This window comes from Diadema antillarum, unplaced genomic scaffold (genome assembly GCF_040938485.1).
Source record: "Diadema antillarum isolate AM-2024a unplaced genomic scaffold, OU_Dant_1.0 scf00000055, whole genome shotgun sequence".
Classification (NCBI taxonomy): domain Eukaryota; kingdom Metazoa; phylum Echinodermata; class Echinoidea; order Diadematoida; family Diadematidae; genus Diadema; species Diadema antillarum.
The window spans coordinates 364667-377500 of record NW_027270944.1 but is presented as its reverse complement, the minus strand read 5'-3'; the positions used below and the strand labels follow the sequence as shown (position 1 = coordinate 377500).

General features: G+C 39.1%; 1 protein-coding gene across 1 annotated transcript; it reads left to right on the top strand.

The window, feature by feature from the left end:
- Positions 1-7419: 7419 nt before the first annotated feature.
- On the top strand, positions 7420-12596 carry LOC139715795 (protein Wnt-8b-like). The gene is made up of 6 exons (XM_071627334.1): positions 7420-7508; positions 8345-8381; positions 9721-9844; positions 10361-10486; positions 11160-11302; positions 12015-12596. The coding sequence occupies exons 1-6, from the start codon at positions 7420-7422 to the stop codon at positions 12594-12596; spliced, it is 1101 nt and encodes a 366-aa protein (XP_071483435.1).
- Positions 12597-12834: the final 238 nt, after the last annotated feature.

Sequence of the window (12834 nt, the reverse complement as noted above, 5' to 3'; positions counted from 1 at the left end):
CCTAACACTGAGCACTCACAATAGAAAGCTACTATAGACGCACGCGCAGTGACCTATTCTTTGACTACTTCCGGGGAACAATGACAACTCTCTCTTCACAACTGACACTCAGAATCAAGAGATGACTAGGCTAATTAAGATGCTGATCTCTATAGAAAATATTTTTCTATAGATATCGGTGAGTGAAAACTTTGAGTCATCGAGGCACAATGATCATTGTTCTCCACTGCGGGGAGGCGCGTGCGCGGTAGGCTTTGTTTTCTATACTGAGTATACAAACCGTTCTTACTTCATGCCAACTATACTGTCTAATTTTCGACTTCTTGTAAAAGTAGCCTCTTTAAGTTCTTGAGTGATAGCTATCGTGTAAATTATTGGAAGAAACGCATGGTTGAAAAAAAGAGAAAAGAAAAGCACTTTTTCAGCACTGTCTTATTATTTGAGAGCAAAAGAAATGTGTACATATTATTATTATGTTGATATAAATATGCCCTTAGCTAAAAGACAGGGTCAAATAAAGTTAAATTTGCTTTCGGCAAATCAGAGAATGTGTTGATGGTTTGAAAGATAAAGAAAATATGAATCTTGCCTCCTCTTTTAACACACTTATTGCTGACATCGTCAAGACGGGGTGGGGGGGGGGGGTAATTAATCAAGACAAGGTGGATACGGTGCATGATTTTGATGACAATTTGGTGAAAAGATATAACAACTTTGCAACTTTCGTAACATCTTGCGAAATCTCATGCACAAACGTACATTCCAAGTTCAAACTGAAATTAGAAGAGCAAAGCAACGTAAAAGCAGATTTGCAATTGCCAACAAGAGTCATACGTTAGCATTAGACACAGAAGAACTGTTCTTTGCTGTGAGTTTAACGTTCAATTCCATATATGCAAAAAAGAAAATACCATAAAAAATGATAATTATTTACACTGACAATCATGCAGTTACAAACCATTTCTCATGAAAATACTCAGTTAATGCAGCTCTGCATCATTATGCAACTGTCTTTGAATTTAATTTGTCGCAGTTCATTTCAAACAAAATAATATAAGAAAATGAGCGAAGATTATTTTACGTAAAACAGCGTACAGAGACTATATAAAGAGACATGATTATACATCATTGCCTGTAGTACCATTTATATGTGTCTGCCTAATATCACTGTTTCGAGAAAAAAAGTCATATAAAGTCAGACATCAAGCTCTGCTGTTGTTGTTTTTGACAATTCCATTTGGATGAAACCTCGGGCATTCCATTTGTTTGAGTTTATGATATTGATTAAAGTTAACTCAGACAAGCATAGTGGCATATTTCACGGAGTTGGGCTGCAGAACGTTCATATCATTATTTTTGTCACCATTTGAAATGACATATCTGAATTTCACTACATACCTCATACTGGAGAATTAGTTAGGTGGAAACGTTCAAATCATTCAGTTTGTATAAAATCAGCCAGCATAGAGAAAATTACAATAATGTGGCAATTTGAGAGAGAAAGACATTTATTTTAAAAACAGTAACTTTATTTTTTTCTGAAATGTGTTGCCAAGGTAATAAAATTAAAAGAATCAGTTTTGAATTCCGCACTGAAAAACTTTTTAGTTCTGCAGCAGTAAGAAACACCCATTGATAACAATACTAGTAGATAAGTAAGAAATTTAAACTAAAACACATTCTTGGGAACATCTTGATAGTATCAGTGCCTGTTCTTCCCATGGTGTTTGAAATATTAGTTTAAAAAGACTACTATTGTCGATTATAGGCAGAAAATGTTTAATTTGAGTTTATCTAGAGTGATAGAATGTAATATACAAAAACAACAACAACAACAGCTACTAGGCCCTACTACTACTACTACTACTACTACTACTACTACTACTACTACTACTACTACTACTACTATATACTACTACTACTACTCCTACTACTACTACTACTACTACCACTATTACTACTTTTAAGTTGATGTAGACTGTTGCTCTGTTTGCTTTGAAGTTTTGTCAGTGAAATCAGGGCTGTCATGACAACCATCACCAGATTGTGATTTTGTGCATTGAATGTGAAACAAAGCCTAACACTGTGTATCATGCCACCATTGAGTCCATACACGCTTCCTGTCGTTAGCAGACACTTTCACGCTGTGCACGCTGACACGCGCGTGGTGCAGCGCTTTTCCCGCTCTTTCATTTAAAGGACGACAAAAGGGCTCGCTCTTTGACTTGCGCGCTCCCATGCCAGACAAAGGGAGGAAAGTTTGTCGTCTGCTAGACAATAACTACGTGCAAAGCTTTGATGTACCCGCGGCGGTAGACTTTTCAATAAATTGGCGTTCTTACTATATAGGCGAGGAAAGTGACATGGTGTGTCAAATCTGACGTGCTTTAATTCTCATAATTACATTGTGACACTTCAACTGTGAATTTTGCTTATAGATGTCCTGTGGCACACAATTCCTATATTATAATTCATCAGTGAACCTGTTCATGGTGTTTGGATATTTTTCGTACTTTAATTGCCTGTGTAGGCATGGCATGTTCATTTGATATACATTCCATCTGAAATTTGTGTTAGTACGATATGAACAGTGTGTGAGGCGAGCACGTGTGTATTATGTACGCGTTGCGTCAATGCCAGTTCATGTATAATAGGCCTGTTCATCGAGGTTTCATTTCACTTTGTATTTTCATGCAAACAAGAAAGTCCAATCGGACGTATACACTTTTTGATGATTGTATGAATTTATAGGCCCACCATACTGTGTTTTTTTTTTCATCGAGACTTTTTCTTGCACCTGTCATGGCTACAAAGTTGGCTCCATTGCGACAAAGCACGTTGATGACATTTTAGGAGTTACAGCTATAGATCATACAGTGTCCCGATAACCTCCGTCTAAAAGCTGGTCAACAAGAGCTCGAAAGTGTGCTCTCATTTCCTCACATGGACAATTGAATGCTTAGATGACGTCACTTCAGCTAAAACATTGACACAATCTATCCTCGTAGCTATATCATCCGCTTTCATTTTCAAGTGCTCTCACCGCCACGTATACTATAGTACTTTTGATCGAAGTATCCACTACACTTAACAGAACACACTGTGAATTGTAACGTAACACACGAGAGGAGCCGACAACCCCTACCCTCACTCACGCAATCTAAGGAAAATAAAAATGACACTGAAAAGTAAATACTGGAAAGAAGCATAGATAGATATAAACAAACAAATTAACAAATAAACAAAACAGTGCAGAACAAAACGCTGATATAGAGAAGACAAACAATCATACAAAAACACAGCTTGACAGCGAGATTGCGTTGAGTTTGGTCTTTTTACTATTGGTTTACTTTAAACCAACATCATCGTGAACTTGGTAATAAAATTCTTCATCTCCTCATGATTACATAACAAGATAACATACACACTCCCCTTGGGAATACTTACAATACGTAGGCCTATATACACGAATATTACACAATAAGGAATATCAATTTTCCTCACTCCATACCCCTCTCTCAATCTCTCTATTATATCCATCCATCCATCCACCCATCCATCTATCTACACATATGTTTACATTATATATAGGCCTAAAACAAACAAACAAACACACACACACACACACACACACACATATATATATATATATATATATATATATATATATATATATACATGTGTTTGTGTGGGTGTGTGTGTGTTTGTGTGGGTGTGGGTGTGGGCAAGTATGTTCTGTACATGGGGAGAGAGAACTCATAAAGAGTGGTTTGTTATCAAAATAATGGACAAGAAGATCAAAATTGAGGACGAATAAAGTTATATTTTTTTTAAAGAATGTTTCACCATTACCCGATCACAACGTGTATGAGGAGTCGATTACTCATGTGCCTTGTTATGAGTGAATAGTAATGATAGCGAAAAGTTGCTATCATTTCTGTCGTCCACGATTTTACTGTTTCTCCATTATTTTGCTTCATCAACATGTCAAGATCATAATTTCCCACATCTTCCTCCTCCTTCTCCTCCTCCTCCTCCTTCTTCTTCTTCTTCTTCTTCTTCTTCTCCTCCTCCTCCTCCTCCTCCTTCTACTACTACCACACTACTACTACTACTACTACTACTACTACTACTACTACTACTACTACTACTACTACTACTACTACTACTACTACCATACCTGACTACTACCACTAGGCCTATAGGCTTCTACTACTTCTTCTTCTTCCCTTCTTCTTCTTCTTCTTCTTTTTGTGAAGGCCATCATGATTATTATTGTAGATATTCTAATAGTTTAAAAATATTTCAACTTTGGAGTTATGATCTTAAAATACTCTGTACTTCACAGTATAGGTGAGTAGTTTCGTCCTGTCATGTATACTCTTTATCTTTTTCACAACATTGAACCACGGTTGCTACTTTCTCTTGTGTAAATTCAAGCACTCTCTGTCCGCCTTAATTGCCATTACCGTGTTGATAATGTGTAGCGAATTTCTCGCATGCAGAGCAACAGTTGTCCCGTTACAAAATGTGAATTAATTATTTTGTTTGAGTTGTTGTTTTTATCGTTGTCGTCTTCGTCGTCGTCGTCATCGTATTTGTCCTCGTTCACGTGGTAGAAAGATACTCATCATACAAGTGGCATTCACTTCACGCCAGGTTGTACAAGCCGTGTAAAACTTCGGACTGGCATATTGTAGGATACAGAATTACCATGCACGAGTTTCGCGTAGGAGTATACGCAATAGGGTCCAACATTGATTTTGAGATCTCCGATTCCACTAATTCGACAAAAGAAAAGGTCTAACTTCTAACAGAAATGTATATAGTCATAATATTATGATACATTCATATGATTCTGAAAAGGAGAGGCAGGCAAATTTATAGACAGACAGACAAACAGACAAACGGACAGACGAGAGAGAAAAAAGAACAAGAGAAAACATTGAAACAAAATGAAGTTTGAGGAAGAGAAGAGAGGTAATGAGGAGAGAAGGATATAATTGAGAAGAAGAAAAAAAGAAAAAGGAAAGAGAAGACAAAGAGGGAGGGAGGGGAAAAAGTTCTCACTTTGATCACGACTGTACGTGCAATAGAAACCAACCAACAGGAAAACCTTTATCTCTTCAATGATTCGGATTGGGCAATCAATTTTATGAACAGCTAAAGTGCTGAATGCATGTTGAAAATAGACTTGATCGAAAGGTAACAAAACAAAAGTGGTTCAATCACAACGTGCAATAGCCACCGACAGAAAAAAAAACCAAACAAACCGAGTGTCTTCAATGATTTGATTTAGGTAATTGATTTGCAATGCATGGTAGAAATAAAATTGATGGAAAATCAATAAAACAAGTTGTTCAATAGCAACGTATATAATAGCAACCGACAGGGGAAAAAGCTAAATGTATTCAATGACTAGGTGTGGGCAATTAATTTTCTGAATGCATTATTGAAATACAATTGATCGAAAAGCAATAAGAAGTTGCTCCTCTTCCTCGTCTTGATGTTGTATATTGTTATGTTAAAAATAACACAGAAATGGTAACTAACACTATTTGTACTTGCCATTATTTTCATCAACCATATCATCGATACTAAGATGGAAGGGTTAGTGTTACTATAAACTGGTGGTATTAGAAACATAATATATTCTATTTAGAAGAAGAGGAAAGAGACCTGAACATGTACAATGTATACGGTTTTATATTCTAGAGCATAGATTATGATGATAAAGATATGGTAAATTATGACTATGATGATGACAGAAAATGATGGGGAAAATAGTGATAATGAAGATGATAGCGATGGTGGTGACAATGCAGATGATTGTGACAAATGAAATGGTATAGGCAAAGAAACATTGTATATATTTGCAGTAGTTTTAAATCTAATTGTGGGTCCAAAAAGGAGACAGTAGCAGACAGTAATTATTACAGGGAGGTGGATGGAAGAGAATGCCTCTCTTGCACTTACCTGGTATATGTTCAATATACTTTATGAGTGTGTGTATGTGTGTGTGTGTGTGTGCGTGCGGGGGTGTTTCATGTAGAATCTTGAGCACAGAGGTAACTATGGTAGAGCGCAATCTACTTTGAACTGTGAATAGCATGTGATAATGATAATGCGATAGATATTTGGGAGAGTAAATGTGTCAGCGCTGGAAAATCAACAAACATACATATTATTTGTGTCATATGTGATTTCCTCTCTCTTTTGTCAACAGCCAACCAATGCACCAACTATACCACACTAGTCTTGAGCCTGTTTGCTCCAAGCACGACACGATCTGCTTTGACGTCTAACTTAGTGACTCCTGCTCTTGCTATTTCCTCCGTCAAGTGATCACATCATAATTACTATTCTTCATATATATAGCATACGTCACAATTTTTTTTTACACAATTAGTATAATATGTTCACGCATCTGAGTTGAGATGTTCCGAGTATACGAACAGACCCATTTGACTGAGTTGAACTTGTTGGGACAGGTTCCCGTTGAGCATTAAAAACCGTCATGGTTTGAGACATGACGGAGCATAAAAGCCCAGCAATAAGATGTGTATTCTGTATTCACCAGCAGTCTTTTTTATTCTTTTAGTTTCGCACTGTCAAGCGGAGATGGAGCCAAAATCTGTGGCCTAGGATTCCTGTAAAAAGCTTGCTTTCTTATTACTAAAGCTGTCCTTTTACCCTCTTCCTTTATCCCTTGTTTCACATCATCCACGGGATCCTGGCAGTAATGCGCCTGCGTCGAGGTCACTTTTGCCCCCATTCATCTTTCTTGAAAAGAAAAGCGTAAGATGACTGGAAGGTAGTTTTAACTCGACCAACAGATCCCTAAATACCCCTTTTGTTCCTGTAAATTGAAAGCGCGGCGGGTGAGCATGGCGTTTTCAAAGCAGTAAAATGTGAAGCTCTTCAGTTCAGCGCAGACAGCCACTAACAATAAAGCTCTCAGCTCACCCGCCAAAACAAAAAGAAGCATGTCGCTCGGTTACTTTGATCGTACCCCTCCGCTCGTTCACGGTGATGCGAACTGGCCGCCCATTGGTCAGTCCCACGCCTACTTATGTTCGCCGCGCCAATGGGGGAACTTCTACCCCGCTCTTGAAAGGGACTTATCATCCCTTATTGTGCTTAATCGACATGATAGGCCAAGGTGGTATCAAACCAGTATAAGTAAATGTCTTAGCTCAAGGAACTCCTCATTCCTCACCTGGAGTTTACTGTGTTCATACGCCTTTTTCGCTCCTCGAGTCTTGTCAAGCAATTTTACTTTTCCACCTGATCTGCTCTATATCTACTGTTTAACACTTGCCTTCTCGTGCACCAGGGCTTATTGCTTGGATCTATAATACTTTGATTCCAGTTACTCCCAGTAACACATTCACATTTGCTTGTACTACTGCCACGACCATGGATGCTCTTCATCCCGTGATGTTCCGGAGCCTACTCGTCTTCACTCTGCTTCTCGTTCAAGCACCCGTCTTTCAGGGGATTCTATGGTAAGCTACCTACAAGGTTGTAGAACCTATTTATGAACGGGGTCCCTTATGAACGACCACTTTCATTTTTAAAAACCTAGTACACCTATCACACACGTTCACTTACTTCAAATTCTGTCGAGCTAGATTTGAGTTAACAAGTTGAGAATTATGTCGCAAAAAAGAAGAAATGGGTGTTGACTTGCCATGTGGATATGACTAGGATAGTATTGCTGCATGATGCCGACAGATTGAAATATTACCCTCGTCCAACATTAATTTTTTTCTCGTTAAGTTTGAGAACCTATTCAATCAGTTGAAATTGTTGATCACTGCTTAAGATACTGTCCTAGTTCACACAACTGCGAAGCATATTTACATAACACTTTTTTTCTCTCTGTTTGGTATTCATTGTACAATGTAGGTGCAAAATCGAAAGACAATCTTTCTGGGGAACGAGAGTATCTTACGTTTTGCCGTATAACACATTTTTGTAACACGCTTATTAAGTGAATGTCTTGCAAAAAATTGATCCGTAATACCGAATATTTTGGGTAGAGCGTCTTGTAAATCTTGAAGGCGTGCCAATTTTGCTTCCCATGATGCCCGAGTGGTCGTTATGATTGTAAGTGCAACATGAAGTTCAAATATTATGTATTTGCGTAATACCAACAAGTAAACGCACTAATAAATTATAAGGTTAGTTATCCGTCCAATTTGTGTGATTCTGTCTTCTTCGTCTGCTTTTGAAATTCATTGTCATTACTCCTTGGGACATCCGCGTATAAGTGCCTGCTATCTGCTCCTATCATTATCATTCCATCATTCTTATCTTCTTTTCTTTCGTCATTCTCCAGGTCTCCAGTCAGCAACGTCCTCCTGTCGGGCTCCAAGGTAAGAAATATTCTTTACAGTATTATTTTCACTATCGTTTTCCATCATTATTGTGTAGTGGTTATCTACTCTTTGGAGAGGTCGTTGGAGTACAAACTTTCCTGTGTAATATCCGTTGCACTTATACCTTTAGCAAAGGAAAGACGCGAGGAACAGCTTCACACAGCTGACGTCATTCACCCTCAATTCCAAGGGCGTTCAGTATTGATCTGGCTTGCACAGCCATCTAAACTATCTAATAGGTCTCTCTCCAAAATCCGCCATTTTCTCCTCCAACGTGTTAATTAAAACGCATAATAGACCTTTTGAAATTCCCTGAGGTATCATAATGGGGCTATCTTATATAATGCCGGTGTGTACTTCCGATAATTACCCGGTCCCTCACAAAGAGGGTGCCGTCCTTAACGTTTCGACTCACCCATGGAGATAATTACCCAGATGATTCTAAAGAAGGTTTTACTCTCTCTCCCACTACCTAAAAAGAGCAATTCTAGCGTGGTGTCTATGACTGGGCCAAAAATGTAATCCGCCAAGCGATGAGAATGCGAACATGCCCCAAGATCGATGATGACGCGTTTTGCAACTAAACCGAAAATGACAGGAACTGCGCATGGCTGAATTGTATAAAAAGAGATGTTTTACTTTTTGTCCGTCAGATCTTGTAAATGCAGTCATTCTTATTATTATTCCAGACGATTTGCAATTATCTACAATTGTCAACTGTGGAAAAAATCAGAAAGTTCAGATGTGAAGCTTGGCAGATAAAGCACTTGCAGTCAATATATTATGCGCACTCATGTTCTTATTGGTTGTCATTTGTGTTGTATCCTTACCTTTAGCCGATAAAGTATAAAGCTTACTGTTCTCTCTGCATGGCTGTGTCAAAAGATTATCCTCCAAAAACTTGGTAAAAGGCATCAACCGGCGTTCCTGCTGTGACGCGTCTCTTCGTTTTAATTCACGCCCGAAAAAGTGCATAGACATACACTTGTAATTTTTTTTTGTCCGCTTAGCCCCTCAAATCTTCAGCGGAAGTTCTTATTGTTAGTCCTCTAGTAAGAGTGCACTTAATATTGATAGCTCCCTGTCCAGCTTTGGAAGACCACATATCATGGTCACTCTTCATCCACAAAATTGACCCCCTACCTGGATATGCACACGATCCTGTTGCGATCAGTATTATTTGTAACGGCTGAGCGAAGTCATCCCGTTTGCTGACGTTGTTATTGTTGTTGATGTTGTTTTTGCTTTCAAGATGCGTGTACTAAGCCTAGATTTCGAGATTTGCAAAATGTTATTCTTAACTCCTTTTCTGTTCCTCTCTATTTCATCTTCTCAGGGTCACACGAAGTACGTGGAGAGTGTTTCGGCGGGAATCAACAGGGCGGTCGGAGAGTGTCGCTACCAGTTTCGCTGGGACAAGTGGAACTGTCCGAGAGATGCCGTCTTCTCAAGCGCACAAGGTAATTACAAACAAAGAGACAACAACACCACAGCGTCGACGTGATGCCTTCTTCAGTAAATCAAACTTGCCAGGCATCAATCTTTAAGAAATCATTCTTCTAAGTTGTCAATTGCTTGTACGAGCATTTACTTTAACTAGATGAATCTGATGCCGCGTTCATGCGATATTTCAGGTCCATTTCCTCCATCTCAAAGTAATCAATGCAATAATGCACCATGTAAATAAGAGGAACGAGATGTCAACATAAGTAATAAGGATATATATATATATATATATATATATATATATATATATATATATATATATATATAATACTTTTGATGAGGATTAAAGAGGTCAAACTTTTGAGGGAGAGCGAATTCCCTCTCCCATCTCTCTTTTTCTCTATCTTATGTATTTTACAAATTGCTTACATATTGTTCTCTCCCCCTATTTGTCTATCCTCATTGTTTTGTACGTATTAACTTATTTTCTCTTTCTCTCTTTTTCCCCCTGTCTTTTTCACGTCATACAGCCACCAGAGAGATGTCGTTCGTGCAAGCCATCGCCTCGGCGGGAGTCATGTACACACTCACCCGGAACTGCAGCCAAGGTGTCTTCGAGAAGTGCGGCTGTGATGACAAGCGATCCGGCGAAGCAGGTGAGCGTGCAAAATATTGTTTTTCTGTCCTTGTCAAATAATATATCGACATTATTATACATTATATTTTCCCCAAGAGTTAAAGATCTTGGAGACTGTAATCTTATGCTGATGGATGCATATATGTTTGCAGATAATGGAGATGAATGGATCGATTATGATGCCGTTTTTTACGAATGAGGGGTTTTCTGTAAAAGCAAAATCACAAGTGAGTTGGATGGAATATGACTTTTGAGGTTTTATCTCTCACAATGATACCAATGTGATTAAATTTGTTCACCTGGAAGAACAAACATTATTTTACAGCGATATCAAGAAGTTGTAATACTGTAAACATAAGCGTAAATGTCAATGATTCAATTTGATTCTAATATTACATCTTATTTTTCGTTGTATTTTTGTAACGCATCATTTGGTATAAAGTAGTCTTATCACAAATGATGAAAAATTTTATGCGAAATTCAATCATTTGTTTGTGGTGCCAGAGATGAAGATAAGAAACCTTTTTCAATCAATCACTTCAAAATCGAAGATGATTTTTCATCACTATTCCATATGAAATTAGAAGCAATGATTACTGTCAAGTTACTTGCGATAACGTCTTGTTGTCGAGTGTTCCATACCAGCATTAATTTACACTTCTTTTTCAAATGTCTTGTTTGCCTTTTAACAGGTGGTGACGGCTGGACATGGGGTGGTTGCAGCGACAACGTCCGGTTCGGCGAGCGTACGGCCCGCGACATCATGGACGCTACCGAGAAGTCACAGGGCGCCATCACCGTCATGAATCTGCACAACAACGAAGCCGGCCGCAAGGTAACTACACCTTCGACAGACTATTTATCATTTCTGTGTGTGTGTTTGGCACACATCTTTACATAATGGCTTTTGGCAATACATCGATAAAACAACAACAACAACTCATAGTGAGATTGCACTTAAATGTAATCATACCAAAGTTTACTTTTAGACTGTACGCTTATTAACAATCTTATGACAAAATACATTCAAGCGTTGTCAGCCTTCTGGCCAATATTTTATTTGTTGAATTTAATTGAGATTTAATATTTTATTTGTATGCTTTCCTGTTCGATTATTCATATTTACCTAGTTGTATGCACATCGTCATGAGTAAGAAAATGGCAAGGATTCCGAATTGTAACAATGTTTGCAAGTTGTATCCATAATATATTCATGGATCAGATTTTATTACTTATTACTGTCATTGACTCAAGAATGAATACTTCTGAAATGTCAAAATTTGCCGTACAAATTGTGAAAAAGAGAATGCTTTCGTTCTGATCGATAAAACCCAAAAAGAATACTTCAGCATTTGTAATTGCAGAACAAATCAATTCCATGTCTGCGATTTTTATTTATTTTTATTTATTTTTTAATGCGGCATCATGTCGAAATGCTATAAATGTACGAGCATATTGTGTTCTGCATTGAATCATTAAAAATCAATGTAAATTTGACTACTTGTTACAAAATGTACCATTCCTTATTCCCCTTTTATCTCTTGCAGGCAGTGAAGCAGACTCTTCAGCGAACCTGTAAGTGTCACGGCGTATCCGGCTCGTGCTCCCTGCAGACCTGCTGGAACCAGGTGGCCAGCTTCCGCGTCATCGGCGACCGCATCAAGCGCAAGTACTTCGATGCCGTCCGGGTGGACTTCGTCAGCGGCAAGCTCATCGACGGCAACCGAGCGGAGGACCGCATCGCCCGCGACGTCATGACTGCAGCGCTCAACCGACGCGATCTCGTCTTCCTGGAGCAGTCGCCAGACTACTGTTTCGCCAACATCACCATCGGCACCAAGGGCACTGCAGGCCGCGAGTGTCTCGTGAGGGACGTCGACGTCAACGACCAGCTGGTGCCGCCCTCGTCTTCCTTGTCGGCTGTGACGTCGCCCGCCGAGGACTCCAGATCGTCGCTGCGGTGGATGAAGCAGAGCTGCAGCAGGCTGTGCCGGAGCTGCGGCATGGCGGTGAAGAAGACCACGGTGACCGTCACGACCAGCTGCAACTGCAACTTCGTCTGGTGCTGTTCGGTGAAGTGCGACACCTGTCGGCGGACTGTGACCAAGCGAACGTGCCAGCCCATCTGAAGACGATGAACCCTCTCCAACATACTTGCACTGTAACTTCCTCAGTCATATCATGTGAACGTTTCCACTTCAGTCACAGTGTTCAGGAGACAATACACTGACGTGCTCAATGTGGATGCATACTCGCGTGGACGTACGACATAAAAGTACAGTCATTTCGATCTAATGAACTAATGAACAGTCAGTCTTTACAACGATCTCGCCGAACGATGTTCTTTTGGAACAAACTGAAGTTGAT

Bases quoted from the DNA above. Each gene is read 5' to 3' on its own strand.
- LOC139715795 (XM_071627334.1), top strand. From the start codon at position 7,420: ATGGATGCTCTTCATCCCGTGATGTTCCGGAGCCTACTCGTCTTCACT. The intron at 8,382-9,720 runs GTAAGAAATATT...TCATCTTCTCAG, and splicing joins TCCTCCTGTCGGGCTCCAAG to GGTCACACGAAGTACGTGGA. The intron at 11,303-12,014 runs GTAACTACACCT...TATCTCTTGCAG, and splicing joins ACAACGAAGCCGGCCGCAAG to GCAGTGAAGCAGACTCTTCA.